This window comes from Alnus glutinosa, chromosome 7, assembly GCF_958979055.1.
Source record: "Alnus glutinosa chromosome 7, dhAlnGlut1.1, whole genome shotgun sequence".
NCBI classification, from domain to species: domain Eukaryota; kingdom Viridiplantae; phylum Streptophyta; class Magnoliopsida; order Fagales; family Betulaceae; genus Alnus; species Alnus glutinosa.
In genome coordinates, this window is record NC_084892.1 from 19,045,534 (window position 1) to 19,067,640 (window position 22,107).

General features: G+C 38.8%; 1 protein-coding gene across 1 annotated transcript; it reads left to right on the top strand.

Annotated features, from left to right (window-relative positions):
• Positions 1 to 1,887: 1,887 nt before the first annotated feature.
• LOC133872295 (5-methyltetrahydropteroyltriglutamate--homocysteine methyltransferase) lies at positions 1,888 to 7,245 on the top strand. The gene is made up of 12 exons (XM_062309773.1): positions 1,888 to 2,030; positions 2,981 to 3,333; positions 3,439 to 3,526; positions 3,986 to 4,113; positions 4,213 to 4,604; positions 4,694 to 4,857; positions 5,175 to 5,255; positions 5,354 to 5,520; positions 5,613 to 5,718; positions 5,904 to 6,154; positions 6,275 to 6,476; positions 6,582 to 7,245. The coding sequence occupies exons 2-12, from the start codon at positions 2,984 to 2,986 to the stop codon at positions 6,948 to 6,950; spliced, it is 2,298 nt and encodes a 765-aa protein (XP_062165757.1). The 5' UTR covers positions 1,888 to 2,030; positions 2,981 to 2,983; the 3' UTR covers positions 6,951 to 7,245.
• Positions 7,246 to 22,107: the final 14,862 nt, after the last annotated feature.

Sequence of the window (22,107 nt, forward strand, 5' to 3'; positions counted from 1 at the left end):
GTTCTTTCTCTTTTCTCCGCTGATCCATCCTCCTACCGCAACCTTGTCGGTACTTTGCAGTATCTATCCCTTACTCGCCTTGGCATCTCCTTTGCCATCAACAAATTATCTCAATTCATGCACAAACCCACCTCCCTCCATTTGTAAGCTGTGAAGTGCATATTGCAATACCTCAAGTCCACTATCTCTTAAGGTTTGCATACATCTCCGGTCTCCATCCCACACCCTTCAAGCATACTCTAATACCAGTTGGGCCAGCTGCATAGATGACAGAAAATCAACTATCATCTTTTGCGTCTTTCTTGGCCCCAATCTCTCATCTTTGTCCTCCCACAAATGAAATACAAGGTACTCTTTTTACACTAATATTTTTCCATTGTCAAATGAAAGTAAATAACGTTTTTATTCATTTGATTTCATTTAGTATTACATCTAAAAACAATCGAATAATAATAATAAAATAAAACTCATGCACCTTTCTTTTCTTTTTTTCTCTTATGTGAGCGAATATAACTTATGTCTTTTTTTCTTTTTCTTTTTTTGTTTTTTGTTTTTGTTTTTGTTTTTTTGATTTTTTTTTTCTCTAACTCACTCTACAGCATACATTCCAACAAACACTTATGATAAAACACACGCAGGATACATTCTGTTATTTCCTTAATTTTTTCCGTACTTCATTTTCTTAGATTAATATCACATCCGTGTGCTTGATAGTTAAGGTGTACATGTGGGTGGATATTATGCAGATGCGGTTCATAAATCCATATATATATATATATATATATATATATATATATATATATTACTTTTTATTGTGCAGCAGGTGCTATAAATGCTTTCTCGTGTAACACTTAAACAAAAATTCAAAAGTAATGTGAAATTAATATATTTTCAAAACATTAGGGCTTAAAAAAAATTGAAACAAGCCAAAATACTAAAAGTCGGCCTAAATTATTTCAAAATCATTTAAAATAGGCAATATAAGAGGCCCAAAAAATGTCCAAAAGACTAACACATATGCCTATGACGTAATATGAGTAAAAACATGATGTGGATGCGGATATCTAAATGTAATATTCGCATTTTGTAAATGCAGTTGTGGATATTGTAAATACCTGCATCTATATGTACATCCCTACTTGATAGTAGTAGTATAATTATAAAGGGAAAAATCACACGTACCTATCTCAAACTAACTCTCATTTTGTAATGTTTCATTAAAATTAAAGATTGAATCAATGTCTCATTCAACCACAAAAAACTTTTAATATATCCCTTTTGTTTAGCCAAAAGATAAAAATACCCTTAAAAATTTCAATAATACAAAAACTCTCTTAAAAATTTTTTACATTTTTTTATTAAAAATATTTTTTTTCATTTCGAAGAGAATGCAAATTTTTTATGGTTTGAAGACATAAATAATAAAAATTTGAAACTCTCGAGCAACTTACCAAACAAATATATTTCATATTAAATCTTTCATTTTACTAGCTCAAAAATTCATACATTCATAATAATTGCTATAAATCTCACTCCCCAATTTCCCATCCGTATGGTTGGCAGCAATACTACGAAAAGTACAAAACACGATACCACATTCTAATCCGTGTCATCACCTACTACTAAACAGTACGGGCCCCCTATTCGCCCACATCTCCTCCCACGCGACCCACAAGAGCGCGTAAAACGCCCAAGAACAGAACGCAACAAGAAAAGAAACGCCCTTCAAAATATCACATTATTTTATAAATTTTTTTTTTCTTTTTATAAGTCACAGTACTCTTTTTTTTTTTTTTTTTTTTTTTTTTTTTTTTTTAATTTTTAATTTTTATGCAATTACACAATATTTTATAATTGAACATAGTGAAAAGGCCATCACATCCCAGATCTACCACCGGCCGCAAATTGGCTATAAATAAACCCGCAATCCACCCCTTCCAACTCGCGCTTCGCTCTCTCTGCTCCACATCTGGTATTGACCGAGAACTAAGAACCCGTCTCTATATCCCAAGCGGTTCTTCCTCCGAAAGGTACGCTCCTTTCGTTGCTCTCAGTCCTTCGTTTTCCGTGCAAGCACACGATAATCCCTCTCCCCTCGTTACTATCTCTTCCTCTTCTTCAGTCATTCGTAAATGCATGCGATGTCTCTGGGACTGATCTAAGAGTTGTTCTTCTTCTTGCTCGTCGTCTTTTCTTTTCTTTTTCTGATAGTCCAGACTCTGTTTTCCTCGCTGAGATCTATTGGTGAGTGTGCCAATGCGAGGACCATTTGTTTTTTCATTGGGTTAGCATTTCTGGGATTCGTCTGTTGTTGTCGGTAGCTGGTTGCTGGGCATGTTGGGTCACGGATCTATTGGTTTCTGGTTTTTTCTTGTAGATCTAGTACTGGGTGTTTGCTTTGGGCGTTAGATCTGAAGTGGAATAGCATCTGGGTTTTTAAGATTTACTGGACTGAATGTGTACAGTCTCTGTACTCTGTTTTCAGATCAATGCCCTGCTTTCGATATTCGATCTGTGTTCTCTGTAGCGTTACTTAATTGAATTGCCGAAGATGGCAATCTAAATACAAAACAATCTTATAGGTGAAACATATGGAATCTGCTATGGAGCATAGAAATTAGAAATGATCTTCCTTAATAGTGCATCGTAGATCTGAATTTCCGACAGCGGCTTAAATTGTAATTTGAAACTGACTGTTTGATTAGTTTTCTTGAACGTTGTTTCATAATTTACATCTGCTATTTGAAAATTTTTGTATTTTGAAACTTTTAGTATATTATTGTACGTTGGAAGATGATTCATTAAATCGTATTTTAAATCTTACTTGTTAATTAATATTTTTTAGTTTCACTTTCCTAACTTGCTGCTTTCATAATGGAAGATTTCAAGAATCTATGATGTGAGCAAGGTTCTCATTTGCTACCTGTAGTTTGGGTCATTAGTACTGAATTTTCTCTTTGGTCTGGATCTTGTGATTTAGATAATGGCGTCACACATTGTTGGATACCCTCGCATGGGCCCCAAGAGAGAGCTAAAGTTTGCTTTGGAATCATTCTGGGATGGGAAAAGCAGCGCCGAGGATTTACAAAAGGTGGCTGCTGATCTCAGGTCTTCCATCTGGAAGCAGATGGCTGATGCTGGGATCAAGCACATCCCCAGCAACACTTTCTCATACTATGATCAGGTGCTTGACACCACTGCACTGCTCGGTGCTGTTCCGTCAAGATATGGTTGGAATGGGGGTGAGATTGGATTTGACACCTACTTCTCTATGGCCAGAGGAAATGCATCTGTACCTGCTATGGAAATGACCAAGTGGTTTGACACCAACTAGTAAGTGCTGACCTTCCTTTACATGCTGCGTTGGTGAAGATATTTCTACTATCGTTATTGGTTTTTGAAGTTTTATGTTGATCTATTGTTATTGTGTTGATTTAGCCATTTCATTGTCCCTGAATTGGGACCTGATGTGAAGTTCTCTTATGCTTCTCACAAGGCAGTGGAAGAATACAAGGAGGCTAAGGCGGTATGTTTCTATTTTAATTCTCTAGTTCAGTTGTTGTATCCGTTAACTAATTACATATATAAAATAGGTGTATTCTGCCACTTCATGAAAATATGAGGACTGTAAATGGAGCAACTTTTTCTTTGCCAAATGTAACAACAGTAGAGGGAATTTATTTTGCAAATATTAAATAAGTTTGTATTGAATTAAAGAAATAAATAGGAACAAACATAGCATGTACCTGCCAGGTTAGCTTGTTATGATCACAATTACAAGTTGTTTTCCCCTTAACCTTTTCTTTGGGAAGAGGGCGGTTGGGGCATTCCTAACATTTGGACCCAATGAACTGTTGTACAACTTTAATCTCACAATTTTTTTTTTTATTATTATTTTTTTCTGAATCATTTTTGGACTTAATTTACTTTAAATAAGTTTATTAATAATATTTTTGAGTATCGAGTTTCTCTCTCTCTTTTGCAGCTTGGAGTAGATACTGTTCCAGTTCTTGTTGGCCCCGTGTCCTACTTGTTGTTGTCTAAACCTGCAAAGGGTGTTGAGAAGAACTTCCCTCTTCTCTCCCTTCTCGGCAAAATCCTTCCTATTTACAAGTAAGATGTTCTTACCTCCCATGTATGTCATTTTTGGTTCTGGATCTAAGACGATTTGACATCTTAAATTTGCTGTTGTATCAATAAACAAATTTTCAGGGAAGTTGTCTCTGAGCTTAAATCAGCTGGTGCTTCCTGGATTCAGTTTGATGAGCCTACCCTTGTCATGGATCTTGATTCTCACAAATTGAAAGCATTCACCGATGCCTACTCTGAACTGGAGTCATCTTTATCTGGCGTGAATGTTCTCATTGAAACTTACTTTGCTGATGTTCCTGCTGAGGCATACAAGACACTCACTGCTTTGAAGGGTGTCACTGCTTTTGGATTTGATTTGGTCCGTGGAAGTAAGACCCTTGATTTGATCAAGGGTGAATTCCCAAAGGGTAAATACCTCTTTGCTGGAGTCGTTGATGGAAGGAACATTTGGGCCAATGATCATGCAGCTTCTCTTGATACATTAAAGGCTCTTGAGGGCATTGTGGGCAAAGGTACACCTTTTCCGTCTAATTTGTTGCCCATGGTGTTAGATGCTTTCATTGTATGAAGTTCTATTAATGTTTTTATGTTGTCTGTGCAGATAAACTTGTGGTCTCTACCTCCTGCTCGCTTCTCCACACTGCTGTTGATCTAGTTAATGAGACTAAGCTGGACAAGGAAATCAAGTCATGGCTTGCTTTTGCAGCACAGAAAGTTGTTGAAGTGAATGCATTGGCCAAGGCATTGGCTGGTCACAAGGATGAGGTAACCTTCCTTTCTTCGTGTTACCACTGAAAATACAAGGTCCCATTGCGCTGGTTGGGTTCCTAATCAATAATGAGGATAATGGTGAAGATTGATTAGTAGAGTAGTTATAAATTTGAACTTCAATTTAGAAGGGACGGTTGGCTATGTACTGCGGCATTGTTTACTTTGAAAATTTAGTTGAGGTTTGTTTGTACTTCTGAGAGAAATCTCTTAAAACAGCAACCTTGAAGCCAACTTGGCTTTGAGTTTGTTTATTATTTTGTGTTTAGTTGATATTAATGCAACGTACTCACTGTTTGTGGTTCTGTTTTTAGGCATTCTTCTCTGCTAATGCTGCAGCTCTGGCATCAAGAAAGTCGTCCCCAAGGGTGACAAATGAGGCTGTTCAGAAAGCTGTGAGTGCTTCATTTTTCATTTTTCACTTTTCTGCATTATAAGTGACTGTGCTGCATGACTCTGTATTTACTCTTGACTTGATATCTTGCTTTATCAGGCTGTTGCCTTGAAGGGTTCTGACCACCGCCGTGCCACAAATGTGAGTGCCAGACTGGATGCTCAGCAGAAGAAGCTCAACCTTCCAATTCTCCCAACCACAACTATTGGGTCCTTCCCCCAGACCATTGAACTCCGAAGGGTCCGTCGTGAGTACAAGGCCAAGAAGTAAGCAAGCTGACAATTTTCCTTTTTTGGCTCACCCAGTGAGGTTTTGACAGTTTATCTAATGTATGCCTGATCAATGTTTTTCTACTTAGGATCTCTGAGGATGAATATGTTAAGGCCATCAAGGAGGAAATTAACAAAGTTGTCAAGCTCCAAGAAGAACTTGATATTGATGTTCTGGTTCATGGAGAGCCTGAGGTGGGATTCCCCATATTAGTATATCGTCTATATAAGAAAATATAGAAAAAGCAGTCGGGGATATCTCGTGCATTTCTTGTGATTTAAAGTTTAAATGAACACCATATATGACTAAGCTACCTTATTTATGTGTGGCGTCCTGCCCTTTTCATGTGTTGCTAATTGTGGAAAAAATTTCATTACAGAGAAACGATATGGTTGAGTACTTTGGGGAACAGTTGTCAGGTTTCGCCTTCACTGTCAATGGGTGGGTGCAATCTTATGGATCTCGTTGTGTGAAGCCACCCATCATCTATGGTGATGTGAGCCGTCCCAAGCCAATGACTGTATTCTGGTCCGCTGCAGCTCAGAGCATGACTGCTCGCCCAATGAAGGGAATGCTTACAGGACCTGTCACCATTCTTAACTGGTCCTTTGTCCGAAATGACCAGCCCAGGTATAAAAATCCTTTGACCCAAAAAAAGAAAGAAAGAAAAATGGGATGAAAAATCTGTTTCTACTTTTTTGATCTTTTCTAGACTGTAGTTCCTTAACATGAAATATTTTCCTATTCCAGACATGAAACTTGCTATCAGATTGCTTTGGCCATCAAGGATGAAGTGGAGGATCTTGAGAAAGCTAGTATCAATGTTATCCAGATTGACGAGGCTGCTTTGAGAGAGGGGCTGCCCCTTAGGAAGTCTGAGCAAGCTTTCTACTTGGATTGGGCTGTTCACTCCTTCAGGATCACCAACTGTGGTGTCAACGACACTACTCAGGTTTATACCCTTTTCACTCCCTAGTTAATACCTTGAAGTACGGCCTTTTATTTCCTTCTCTTGGTTCCATTTTTTGCATTGTGCTCATCTTCTAACAATCAACAGATCCACACCCACATGTGCTACTCCAACTTTAACGACATCATTCACTCAATTATCGACATGGATGCCGATGTGATCACCATTGAGAACTCCCGTTCCGATGAGAAGCTCCTTTCGGTCTTCCGTGAGGGAGTCAAGTATGGTGCTGGAATTGGGCCTGGTGTCTATGACATCCATTCCCCTAGAATACCATCAACCGAAGAGATTGCCGACCGGATTAACAAGATGCTTGCTGTGCTTGAGACAAACATCTTGTGGGTTAACCCTGACTGTGGACTCAAGACCCGCAAGTACACTGAGGTGAAGCCAGCTCTCCAAAACATGGTTGCTGCTGCCAAGCTTCTCCGTACCCAGCTTGCCAGTGCTAAGTGAGTCATTTACAAGTGGTTTTGAGTTTGAATCTCCAAATTCTCAGTTTTCAGAGGTACCTGAATTGAGGAAAAAAGGAAAAAAAGAAAAAAAAAAAAAAGGGGGAAGTAAATCCCTGCTTTATTGTTTGAATAACTGTGTGATGAAATATTTAGTAGGCCTAATATGCTCTCTTGAGAGCAATTTTATTTCTTAAATATTTTTGTATTTTTGGGGCACTGCCCCTAATATCTTTCAAAGGGCATCAAACTGCTTAGTGTACAATGGATGAAAAGAAATGTCACCAACAGTTTGTGCATTTGACGATGCTTGTTTTTTTGATTATATATCACTGCCATGGCCACTTTATGTCCTTGGAAATTTGTTTGTAACTCGTGGTTGTTGGCCTTGACAGAAGTCAGTGTGATCCATCCATGAGTGGTCTCCGTGATACTTGCTTATCCAAAGAAGTTTTGTAACGCTAGAAATCATAATTTTCTCCCTAACTATTGCAAAATAGTGACATGACAATTCCAATTAACGACAGGATTAGTTTTTATTTAAAAATAAAAAATAAAAAATTAAAGGTGGATTAGAACTGCCAAACAGTAGTGTAAGATAAAAATATAGTATATAAAATTACCCAATAGAAATTATACCCGTGGCTTAACCTTGTGATTCAAATGAGACTAATAATGCCTAATATATGGATGAGAATTTACAGTAATTACCTGTCTAAAACGTTAGCAGTTTGGGCGGTTATTATGAGACAGTCTATGTGAGATTCAGTTGTCCAGGTAAGCCGTAGGTTTAGCCCAAAGTTCATATGGACAGTTGAGTCTCGAATGGACTTTCCCGATTTACGCAGGTAAGAAGTTAGGAATGTTTTGAGAGAGTTGCAGAAGTATATAGGCCTTTTATCACATAGAGATGGACCTATCGTTAATGATTTTAGGTATCTTTCAAGAGATTTGCACTGAGAGGACCACCAGTTAAGTAAGTTGATTTTAGTCCATAGGGGTGTTTGTACCCAAGAGCTATGAACTTACTTTTCTCTTTTCCTTGTTCATAAATTGATATCAACTCTTAGCATCTAATTTTATCCCCCATTTACAAAAAGAAGAAAAATGTTTGTAAACGGTAAAGCGCTTCTTGTGATTTTTTTTTTTTTTTTTTTTTTTTTTTTAAGCCATTTTCTTGACTAGGGCTTATTGTTATCAGTAACTATTATGCTACAATCCACAGTGGATAGGAAATATTTTGCTTGTGGCAACCCAATTTATTTATTTTTATTATTATTATTATTATTATTTTTGGCAAAACAGATTATCACAATGGCATGACTACACGCTATGAACCAAACATCAATACTAAAAATGTGTCGTAACATGAGAGTATATTATATCAGATATTAAGACATTAGATAATAAGATACATACACAACACACAGAGCCAACATAAACATCTGTTAGTATTTTGGCCTTATTCTGTGTTTGGACAAAATCATTTATGTGTAAAGATGCTGTAAACAGGGATTCCACTTTCAGAGTGATGTCAAGATTAGAAGACAATTCAAGTTCCCTGTCAGTCGTCCGGACGATGTGTCATCCCGTCCGGACGCCCATCTGTCTACTGCTCCATCCGTTCGGACGATGTGTCATACCGTCCGGACGCCAGACAGTCCAGCATCATCCGTCTGAACGACGTGCTTCATCCGTCCGGACACTTCACTGTATCGAGAAGTTTCTGTTCCAGCTTGATCCGTCCGGACGTCTCAGCAGCACGTCCAAACGCCTATCAGTTCTCGAACGGTTCACTGATTCTTTCCAAATTCAAGAAAGGGAAGATCAATCAACCGTCTGGACGATGTGGTATCCCGTCCGGACGCGTGTGTCCATAAGGCAAGAATCGCAGTTTGAATTTCACCGTCCGAACGCCTGACAGCTGTGGTCCGGACGCTGGTGCATCGTATATGGTAACTGACGATTCGACTTCAACCGTCCGGACGTCTCCCCCTCATGGTCCGGGCGCACACACATCAAATATGGAAATTGCGTGCTGAAGTTTAGCAGTCCGGACGCTCCTGCCCCTTGGTCTGGACGCGCGAAGCCTGTTATGGAAATTACTTGCAGCGGACGTGCGTCCGTCCGGCGATCGAGCTATCCCGTTCGGACGATGTTCTAATACAGGAAAGATTTCTCCGCGAAAATTTCAGAAAAACCTGTCGCACAGTTGTCCGTTCGGACGGTCATGGTCCACCTTCTGGACGGCTCACAGGCATATTTTGCCTGACGCCCATTCTGACCCCCAGACTATAAATAGGGGTCCTTGAGCACTTAGAGCTGCAAGAATTCGGTGTAAATTCCATTAGAGCTTAGAGACGTGTTATTTCCTCTAGAGCCGTTTTTTTCAAGTGTGCTGCGCTATAAATTGAAGTCTATCTTAGAGGTCGGCTCTAAGGTAAGGAGTTCCATTGAAGACCCCTTCAGGTAGGTGAACTTGGTTGGGAAGCGTTCGTGTTGGGTTACACGTCAGAGATCAAGGTACGACCACTGCATCGGTACATGTGAGTGTTACTATCTTGTATCTAGCTTTGTCTTTTGAATAGTGGAATTCCTGGGTTTGGCTGCCCCTGAGTGGTTTTTCTCTTAACCAAGTTTCCACTTCATCAACAAAAATCTTTGTGTCATTTACTTTCCGCTGTGCCTTAATTTTTGTTGACACTTATGCACACACTTTACTTTTAGAAGTCATTTCAATTTTTCAATTGGTATCAGAGCTTGGTACACTCTGAGAAGATTAGTTTCTTGAGTGTTTTTTTATTTATTTGACTTCTATCTTTATTATGTCTCAAACTCTTAATTCTGTTCCTACCTTTGATGGCTCAAACTATGGCTATTGGAAGGCACGTATGCCTTTCTTTTTGAAATCTATTGACTGTTGGGGTATTGTTGAGACTGGTTGGACTAAACCAAAGGAAACAACACCTGAACTAGTCCCTCAAAAGAACGCTCGTCTTTCAAATGACAAAGCCCTCCATGCTCTATGCCAAGCACTTTCTCCATCTGAATTCGCCAAAATTTCAAATTGCGAATCAACCAAAGCAGCATGGCAAATTTTGGAAACAACATATGAAGGCACAAAACTTGTAAAATCTGCCAAACTTCAGATGTTGATTTCAAAATTTGAAGAAATTAAGATGTTAGAGGAAGAGACATTTGGAGAGTTTTACTCCAAAATAAGTGACCTAAGGAACTCCATGGTGAGTCTTAGGAAACCTATCTAGGATGTAAAACTCATCCGAAAAATTCTCAGATCTTTGCCCGAGCGTTTCAGGATTAAGGTAACAACTATTGAGGAAAGTAAGGATCTTGAAGAAATGAAGATTGAAGAGCTGGTTGGATCTCTTCAAACATACGAGCTGTCTCTGCCCCCGGTCAAGAAATTAAAGACCATTGCTCTTAAGGCTTCCAAGAAGAGGGTAGAAGCCTCCTCTGAAGAAGAATCTGAGGATGAAGAAAAGGCTGTGGCAATGCTTGCCAAAAATTTCAAAAGACTAATGAAAGATGATCGGTTCAAGAAGAAGTTTTCTGAAAAAGCCAAGAAACCTCTCAGAGAAGCTGAACCAGAGGATGAGAAAGATCCCAGACGACCCCGATGTTTTGAATGCTTAGGCTATGGGCATATCTGGGCCGATTGCGGGAATCTCAAGAAGGGCAAGGGGAAGGCTTACAATGTGACTCTCAGTGATGAGCCCGAAGAAGATACTTCAGAGTCTGACAAATTTCTGGCTTTTGTGGCCCCTTATGTTGAAGAAGAAGACTCATATTATTCGGAGCATAGTGAGAATGAGGTAGAGCTCAAGGAAGCATACAAAACTCTCTACAAAGAGTTTGAGAAGCTGAGGGAAGGCCGAAAGCAGCAAATTAATGATCTAAACAGTCTGCATACTGAGAAAAGCTCACTGCTGCTCAAGATATAGGAGCTCGAGGAAAAGCTACTTGAGAGACAGCTCCAGCTAGAGAGAGTCACTGATGAGAAGTTGACTTGTATGCTGTCCATCCAGAAGAGCCTACATGACAAGACTGGTATCGGGTATGTAGCTTCCTCTTCTGATATTCCTTCTTCCTCGAAGACTGTGTTTGTGCCTCCTACAGTCCCAGAGCTTCCTACAGTTATTGAAGATAAACAGAAGGAAAAGGTCAATGATGATGTTCCAGGCACTCAGCAGCCTCATTCCATCAGAAGACCTCCTATTTGCCATCATTGTGGTCTCAGTGGGCATGTACGGCCTCAGTGCTCCCTCTTGAAAGCACAAAAGGCCAAAGCCAAGAAAGAAGTGCCTAGACAAGCTCAGTATGGCACTGTACCTGCAGTTCAGCATCAGACTCCTTGGCATCAGGCACCATGGGGACAAGCACCAAGACATCAGTTCCAAGCCTCTTGGTCTCATGCTCCTCAGCATCAGCGGACTCAACAGCGGTTTGTACCAGCCAATCAGAGTGGCACTTACAAGAGCAAACCCAGGCATTTGAGAAGGCCTCAAGAGCAATACATCGGTGAGCCTCCTGTTTGGATGCAAAACATGATGGAGTGGATGATGCAGTCTTGTCAGCCACCACCCACTAGAAGGCAGACTTGGGCTGAGAAGGACAGTTACCCCAGGAGGGGGAATAGGCGCACCTAGCGGATTCAGGTGTTCATGCCTAGGATTTGGTTCCTAATCCTAAGGCATCAGGTTTGATTGCTAGCATATTTTCCTTGTCATATTTATGTGCTAGTTATCTAGGAACCAATTGGTTGTGCCCCATTGTGTTTTTCTTGAGAAAACTTTGCAGGTATTTTTGGGGAAGACAAAAAAAGCAGGTCGAGCGACTGTTTTTCTGTAGTGGCATCTTTGAGCACACACAGGTTTGATTGTACCTTAGCATATGATGTCTTTTTCCATATTGCTTGTTATGTTGGTTTATTTCTTTTATTAAAAAAAAAAAAAAAATTTGGGGAGAATTTGCAGGATATTATTTCTCTTGGCTTATTAGATATTGCATGCATTCTTGCCTAATATCTCAATTCGGTATGCATTGACTAAATACGCTTAGATATAATTGAGAGTTTTGACTATGCTAGCCAAGTGTTTTTCCTGTTTATGCAAAAAGTAGGATAGCTTTTTTCCTCATGCGATGAAAAAGTGCACTATCCCGGGCTCCCCTAAAGGTACATCTTTCCTTCTCTGACTCTTTTCTTTTGAAAATTTTGGATAAGAGAAGTCATTGATAAGATGACCTAATTGACCACAGGCTAGTTGAACCTAGCATCTATAAACTCTGGCACTCCCTACAGTTTGCAGTACCATAAGATTCGAGCAGTAATTCATAAAAGGTTATGTGCTTTAAATTTGTTTAATCATTGCTTATGTGCTTAAACTTTCCTTGCCCTCTATGAGCAAGTAAAAAATTATATGTGCTGTATCTTAGGGGGAGTGTATCAGATGAGGGTGTCTAGGCCCTAGCAAGCTATAAGGTTTGACTTTTGGCTAATCTGTCTTGGATTTTCTCTCATGTCTAGAAAATCTAGTTGCATTTTGTCATGTCTTGGATAGTCTTACCTTGTGGGAAAAGAGTCTCCACACACACACACGCATTGCTTGAGTTGAGTTGCCTATTTGATTTTTATATGATCAGGAAAAATTATGTGTGCTAATTGAAATCTCAACTTCCTTTTATATCTCTGTGTATTTCTGAGATGCTCTCTGATTGTGTTATCAGTTGATTATGCATGCGTATTCTGACACTGACTTGAGAAAATTTGATCTCTGTAAATTCTTCTAAGCTTTTCTGGTGTTTCAGTGTGGAGCGTCCGGACGGTCTACATTGACGTCCGGACGGACTGGTGGTCCGGACGGTTCTCCCTTGGAGTCCGGACGGAGATGGAGCCCACATGTCCGGACAGGACTTGAAGGAGTCCGGACGCGCGCTGTCATCATCGTCCGAACGGTCTCTTTATATTGTCCGGACGCGCGCGACCTTTCTGCTCTTTTTCGAGGCAGCGAGCGTCCGGATGTCATCAATCCACCGTCTGGACGGGGACCCCACAGCAGCTATAAAATGCCCAGATCGCCGATTTCTCTTCATACCCCACAAAATCAGAATTTTTGGCTGTTTGTGAGTAAGGTTGGCTTTAAGTTTTTGGCTTTTTGCATATATCTCTCATATTTTAGGTATTTTTCTAGTCTTTCTCTCTTCAGTTTTCTTTAAAGCTGTTAGAAAGTTATTTATTTTTGGAATATGAGATGCATATATCTGCCATGCTGAAATTTCTTGGACTTAGTTGATATTATTTTTGAAGTCCTTTAAGCCCGTGATGAGAGCACTGTTGGTCTCCCTTTTGGCTGCCTCCTTACTCAGATTATTCTTCAGTCGGGCATCAATGTCAATGGCGAACCGAAGATGAAAATCCAGCAGCCCATCAACAAGCAGACTTTGGTGAAGTCTAATGCGCAGCTGCAGAGAGATGACTCCGATGATGAGGCGCCTCCACCTGCTGCTATGCCAGTCAGCTTTCCAGATATGGCTTCATCCTCACATACTGTACTGCCATCTGAGCCAGAGGTCAATTATGCTCAGATTATGGAGGCTCTTGCTGCACTTCAGGGAGGGATGAGCAGCTTGCAGGTGTCTATGTCCTCCATGCAGCAGTCTATGAGTTCCATGGCTTGCTGTGCACTCCATCGACAGGCGCGTGGAGCAGAACCAGCTGGACCTTTAGGAGTGCCTGAAGTATCATCACCCTAGCAGCAGTGATGATGAGGATGGTGCAGATGGGATTTTACCAATGACTGAGGATGTTTGATTCCCTCTTATGTTTTTTGTAGATTTTTTGTTATTTTTGAGACAATTTCTGTTTTTGGTTAAAACACTTTGGATATATATTACTCTGTTTCCCGGGTCCTTCTGAGACCGTTAGGGGGAGTAATTTTTATGACAGTTAGTTTTTATTACTCTGTTTACCCTTTGTCCCTTTGTGACAAAAAGGGGGAGTAATTTTTATTTTGGACCGGGAATGTATTTCCAAACCGGTCAAGTGATTTTTGTCCCAGAATGGCCAAAGGGGGAGTTTGTTAGTATTTTGGCCTTATTCTGTGTTTGGACAAAATCACTTATGTGTAAAGATGCTGTAAACAGGGATTCCACTTTCAGAGTGATGTCAAGATTAGAAGACAATTCAAGTTCCCTTTCAGCCGTCCGGACGATGTGTCATCCCGTCCGGACAAACATATGTCTACTGCTCCATCCGTCCGGATGATGTGTCATACCGTCCGGACGCCAGACAGTCTAGCATCATCCGTTCGGACGATGTGCTTCTTCCGTTCGGACACTTCACTGTATCGAGAAGTTTCTGTTCCAGCTTTATCCGTCCGGACGTCTCAGCAGCACGTTCGGACGCCTATCAGTTCTCGAACGGTTCACTGATTCTTTCCAAATTCAAGAAAGGGAAGATCAATCAACCTTCTGGACGATGTGGTATCCCGTCCGGACGCGTGTGTCCATAAGGCAAGAATCGCAGTTTGAATTTCACCGTCCGAACGCCTCACAATTGTGGTTCGGACGCTGGTGCATCGTATATGGTAACTGACGATTCGACTTCAACCGTTCGGACGTCTCCCCCTTATGGTCCGGACGCACACGCATCAGATATGGAAATTGCGTGCTGAAGTTTAGCAGTCCGGACGCTCCTGCCCCTTGGTCCGGACGCGCGAAGCCTGTTATGGAAATTACTTGCAGCGGACGTGCGTCCACCCGAACGATGTTCTAATACAAGAAAGATTTCTCCGCGAAAATTTCGGAAAAACCTGTCGTACAGTTGTCCGTCAGGACGGTCATGGTCCACCGTCCGGACGGCTCACAGGCTTATTTTGCCTGACGCCCATTCTGACCCCCAAACTATAAATAGGGGTCCTTGGGCACTTAGAGCTGCAAGAATTCGGTGTGAATTCCATTAGAGCTTAGAGACGTGTTATTTCCTCTAGAGCCGTTTTTTTCAAGTGTGCTGCGCTATAAATCGAAGTCTATCTTAGAGGTCGGCTCTAAGGTAAGGAGTTCCATTGAAGACCCCTTCAGGTAGGTGAACCTGGTTGGGAAGCGTTCGTGTTGGGTTACATGTCAGAGATCAAGGTACGACCACTGCATCGGTACATGTGAGTGTTACTATCTTGTATCTAGCTTTGTCTTTTGAATAGTGGAATTCCTGGGTTTGGCTGCCCTGGAGTGGTTTTTCTCTTAACCGAGTTTCCACTTCGTCGACAAAAATCTTTGTGTCATTTACTTTCTGATGTGCCTTAATTTTTGTTGACACTTATGCACCCACTTTACTTTTAGAAGTCATTTCAATTTTTCAACATCTATATGATTAAAGCCTGATCAATGTAACTTTTACATACAAAAGAATGGCTATACAAAAGGTGTCACATACGGCATGATGCCATCAATATACCAATAAGTCTATGTACATAATAAAAAGATGGCCAATACATAAAAGGACTATACCATAGTCTGACACTAAGTTCCGGCATCAAACAACTCAATCATAGTAGCCCAAGTATAAAGCTATAGGGTCCTCATCAACTCCCTCAACACTTGCATCAACAACATGATCTATGTGATTGTGGTGTTAACCACGTTCACAAATGCGGATTAATGAGTTCATTGTGACAACTCATTTTTTATATATATATATATACAAAATGAAATCACCACAGTAGCATGACGAGTAGTCATTAAGCCAACATCGATCTAAAACATCTCATAACATATGCATAATATATCAGAGATAAACCAGTAGCAGCGGAACTAAATTCATTAACTAAAAAGTGTAAAAACAACATCGGAGCCATACATCTGTCTATTTGTTTAAGGCTTAATCAAAATATTATTTACATCAAAGATTGGCTATACAAAATAAGTGTCACGCGCGACACAAGCCATATATAAAAGTCTATAAAAAAATATGGACTTACTTAAGTCCAACACATACAACCGTCTCAATAAGCTTCATTCGTAATATCCCAAATATAAAGCCACTAGGTCCTCGTCGACATCAGTGGTACCTCCAACCAAAGCGTCAACATCTACACGGTCGTGGTGGTAGCCACATCTGCATAGGTGGAAGTATGAGTCCACAAGCTCAGCAGTATAAAACTCATTAAGTTTTCACAATGAGCCAACTTCTTTCTTTTCTACCTTATGTTTACTATAATAGCTACTATTAGTGAGAATGATTCTTTAAAAAGTTTTATAGCAAATGTGGTAAAACAGGCACTTCGTATCCATGAGAAATTTTACTACTTATACACTCATTTATACATAATCATATGACTAAGCCATACTCGTATACAAGTTTTTCAAACCTTCAAGAATTATAAGCATACAGGTACATCTAAGCAGGAAATGAGCAGCATCATAACTTAGCTATGCAGAGATACGAGCATTTCCAAACATTCGGGAAATACATGTATCTAAGCACAATTAAGCTCAATGTCATATAAAACATCATATGCACTCTAGTCGTAACTATATACATATGCTTTGTTCCGTTCAAACCCATACACATATTGGTACGTCTAGTATGTCATTTCATTTAAATCATCTATACAATCTAACTGAAACTATATACATATATTCTGTTACATTCAAACTCATAGGCATACCGTTACATCTAGCTATGAAAACATCATAAAACGTAAATCATATCACACATCATGTCATACTTACCATACATTTGTTTTCTTTGTTTTATGTTGCTGATGCCATGGGGCTTTATACCCATTAGTCTTACACTTACTCTAATTACTATGTGTCTTGGGACTCGAACCCCCGGTCTTGTTTCTGATGTCCTGGGGCTTTATACCCACTGGTCTTAGACTTGCTCTGCCAAGATATCTTTCAACCTTGGTCTTATGTTCTGCGTTAATGATTTCATTCTATGCTCATGCTCATCATGATCATTCTTTCATACACATGCATTGTGATGACCCTTTATATATATATATATATATATATATATATATATACAAAATGGAATCGCACAATCACATGACTATTAGTCACCCAGCCAACTCCATAATATGTACCTGATATATCAGAGTATAACATCTATGCAGCGGAAATTAAATCTTATAAACGGGCAAGTCTAGATTACAACAACAGAGCCAATACATTGTCTATCTGTTTAAAGCTTAATTAGAGTATTAATTACATCAAAAGAATTGTTGTGCAAAATAGGTGTCACACACGACACGAGCCATCTACAAAAGTCTATAAAAAAAATATGGAGAATCCGAGTCCGACAAACCTACGACCCAAGCGAGGAGCTTCAATCGTAGTATCCCAAGTATACCGCCACAGGGTCCTCATCGATGTCTGTGGTACTTGCAGCCAAAGCATTAGCATCTACACGGTCATGGTATTAGCAACGTCCGCATAGGTGAAAATATGAGTTCACCAACTTAAGAATATAATAGACACTGGTTTTCACAATGAACCAACATTTAATTCATTAACCAAACATTTACAATAACAGCTATTTATAGTACAACATTTCTTTTCTTAAAATATTTAGTAGCTGATAAAGTAAACACTGGTACTCTATAAGCGAATAGAAACATTTCCACGTAGCTGTGATCATAAATACGTGTTCCAATCTACCGCTTGGAAGTACATACATATGAACCCATCTATCACATATTATACTTTTATTCATCATATGCAAACCAACCGTAACTATATACATATGCTCTATTCCATTCAAACTCATAGGCATACTGTTATGTCTAACATGAAAACTCACTTAAATCATAACATAAGACATCATCATTTGAAACTATGCCATGCATGCTTTTCTGTACATTTCCATCTTTACATTCTTTCTTTCTCATCACTCTGGGACTTGTCCTGACGACTTCTAGGATATCTTTTCGCATACATACTTATCATCATGAAGGACTTGTCTCTAGGCAGTGAGAGCTTGCAACTCACTCCTTTCGAGGACTCGTCCTCCATAACTTCATCATTACATTAACAGCATCGAGGGCTTGGCCCCATGGACTTGTCCATTAGTGTGATGTTGTAGACTTGTCCCGATACTTTAATATCTTATGCATTTTTCTCATTCATGTTCATTATCATGCTTCGTGCCATAAAATTATCTTGATTTTTACTTTCATGTTCATGCTTTCAACAACATTTCACTTTTATAAATCAACAAACATTTCATGAAATCCTTAACGCATCATTATTCTTGTAAAACATATCTTTTTCTCATTTCCACAAATCATAATTTAAAGCTCATCAAATCATACTCAATCCACAATTTCATACTCAAATCTTAAAACATATTTAACATCATCAAAACAAATCTCAACATACTTGAAAGCATTGGAAAGATACTCAAATCACATATTATCATAAAATATCGCCGGCTCGAATGAAAGCAAACATATCATTTAGGGATACTTTAAATCACATAAAACACAATATCTTTTATTAGTGAGTAGAATACTCACTTTGGCTGCTCAGTAATTTGGCTATGAAGAATCCTCCACATAAGCCACACAACGTACCATTGTACAATACATTGTGATGACACATTAATCTCAACATATAATATTTCTAACTCTAACTCCCAACTTAGTTCTTGAATTGCTCAAGAACTAGTCCCATGGAAAACCCATAGAATTTCTAGGGTTCCATTTGACAACCCATTAACGAATAATGCTAACTCATAAGATTGTCTTAGGGTTAAACACCAAAAATCCCAACTTAAACTACTTAAACAAAAACTAGGGTTTTGGGGTTCTTACCTTAAATTTTCACCAAAATGTGACCCAAAGCTTGGAGATAGTTTAGAATGCTCCAAAGTACTCAAAACCTAAAGGAAAATGAAAGATTATACTCAAGCTCTCAAGATTTACACCAAATCTAGAGAAACTAGAAATTTCGGATTTACCTCAAACCAAATGGTGAAAACGTAGATCTTGCTTCCAGGATCACGTTTCCAGTTTCGGATTTGAGATTGGAGGCTTTAATCTTCAAGGATCTAGGGTTTTAGACCAAAAACCCTAAGAGAAATGAGACAGTGACGAAAGAGAGAGAGAGATCCGGAGAAAAATGAACTAAAGGGCTCGCTTCAGCATTTTCAATCGAGGCCTGTCCGGACACACACATGAGAAATTGCAAAATTAAACCTCCTGTAAGTAGGGTTGGCAAAACGGGTTATCGTGTCTGGTTTGGGTCGACTCGCCAACCTGTTTAGGCCAACTTGAACCTGATACGATTAGCTAAACGGGTTTGGCGGGTCAACCCGTTTAGCTAATCGTGTCATAAACGGGTTGACTCGGGTTAACCCGTTTATGACCCAAGCCCTATAACTTCGTGTCGTGTTCGTGTCAAATTTGCAGGTTATGTCAAAAATTGTCAACCCTACCTGTAAGTCCCGTCTGGACGCGATACACAGAAAGTCACTACTGACTTACTGATCAACCCATCCGGACACAGAGATGGTTCGCCCGGATGCCCAACAAAAAATTTCAACTCTAAGTGTTCTAAGTGTTTTTCCCATATTTTCTCCTAATTCTTTGCTTAATTAGTCTCATTCATGTTTTAAACTCTTAATTAATGTCTTGGACATTACATGCATCGTATAACTTTGAATGCTTCTCTATCCCTGTTCAAATACATCATGAAAACATAATTCTCGACTCATTTGAAATCTTTTAAAAACATAACTTAATATAATTGAAGGTATTGAAATCAATCACAAGCATATATCATCTCAAGATATCACCGGCTCGGGTTTAAGCAAATATAGCATTTTTCATATTATAAAATTACAAAACTTAGTATATTTTTTCAGTGAGTTAAATACTCACCTAGGCTGCTTGACAATTGGCTATGAAGAAATCTTCCTTATAAGCCACGCAATGTGTCGCTGTACAATACATTGTAATGACAATTAATACTAACACATAATATTTTTAAACTCTAAATTCCCACTAATCTCTTGAATTGCTCAAGAACTAAGACCCACGGAAAACCCATAAATTTATAGGGCTCCATTTGACAACCCATTAACTAATAAGAATAACTCATAAGATTATCTTAGGGTTAGACACACAAATTGCTAATTTTACAACACTTAGAAAAATCTAGGGTTTTGGGTCTTACCTTGATTTCTCACCAAAAGTGAAACCCAATGCTTGGAGATTGTGTAGAACACTTCAAAATACACAATACCTAAAGAAAATTGAGAGATCAAAACTCAAACTCTCAAAGAATCTACACAAAATCTAGAGGAACTAGGATTTTCGAAGTTACCTCAAAACAATCGGTGAAACAGTAGATCTTGTAGAAAGGATCACGTTTCCGGTGTCGGATTTAAGTTTGGGAGCTTCAATCTACCGAAATCTAGGGTTTATTATCAAACCCTAGGAAAGAGGATGGAGAGAAATCGTTTGTGAGGAGAGAAATGGGGAAGAAATGAGCTGAAAGTTTGCTTCTAGCAATTTCTACTGAGGTTTGTCCGGACACACGCTGAAAATACAACTTTGTGCCAAGACTGTCCGGACACGTGCCAAGAAATGAACCTATTGCCTAACCCGTTCGCAAGCCATCCGGACACGCCAGAGGACACGATTCTACTACATGACTTGTCCAGACATAGAATTGGTTCGTTCGGACGCACAACTCAGAAACGCAATTATAAATGTTTCATAAGTGTTATTCTTCCTCATTTTATCTAATTAATCATTTAATTCCTCTAATTCATATTTTTAATACTTAATTAACATATTGGATGTTACATCACGATCTTAGTAAATATACAAATCACTAAGTGTTCACATTGAGCCAATTTTACTTTCTTTCCACCATTTGTATACAATAACAACTACCTTGTGAATGAATAATTCTCTTTTAAAAGGTTTCGTAGCTGATGAGGTAAACAATGGCGTTTTATAAACACGTGAAATCATACTATGTAGCTGTGAATACATATGTATATTCCAATCTCCCGCTTGGAAGCATACACATATAAACCCATCTATAACATGCATATCGGCTTATCATGTAACTCAGCTATACTCATATACAAGCACTCCACAACCTTGGAGAATACAGGTATATGTGTACATCTAAGCAAGAAACCATATAAATCATCATATGCAAACTGGTTATAATGGTATACATATGTTCTGTCCCATTCAGACTTATATGCATATTGATAGAGATGTACATGAGGGCGGATATTAACCGCATGCATCCACTATCCACATATGCGGATGCGGTAAGCAAAAACTACTATCTGCATATGTAGATGTGGATATTGGTTTTAGGATATGCGAATGCGGTTATTAATTGCATCCACATACCCTCTCTATATATATATATATATATATATATATATATATATATATATATATATATATATATATATATATATATATATATATATATATATATATATATAAAATATGTTTTATATATATAATGTTTAATAAATTCACCAAAACAATGTTGTTTTGATGTTTAATGCCACAATGAGGTCATTTTGGATTAGGTATAGGTTATGTTTACATTGGTTTGGTTGGTTGTGTTGCTTTCTCGTGTAACACTTAAGCAAAAAGACATAAGTAATGTGAATTAATATATTTTCAAAAGATTAGAGCTTAAAAAAAAAATTTAAGCAAGTCCAAAACACTAAAAATCGACCCAATTTATTTTCAAAATCATTTAAAATAGGCCCTAATAGAGAACTAAAGAAGGCCCAAAAGGCCATTACCTAATTTGCGAATTGCGGATAATAAGCACAATAACCGCGCAGATGCCGTTAGTAAAAACATGATGTAGATGCGAATGTGAATATCTAAAAGTGATATCCACATTTACACCCTTACATACTAATACATCCAATATGAAAACCCATAGTAAACCATGTCATACATTATCATCGTGCTATGCATGCTTTTTGTATGTTTTCATTATATCATGGTGCCGGTGGGACTTCAACCCAAACGGTCTTATTTCATGGTGCCAATGGGACTTCAACCCAAAAAGTCTTGTTTCAGCGTTTCATGTACATGCTTTGTACATTTGTGCCATATAATCATTGTGTCCATGCTTTCACACACTCA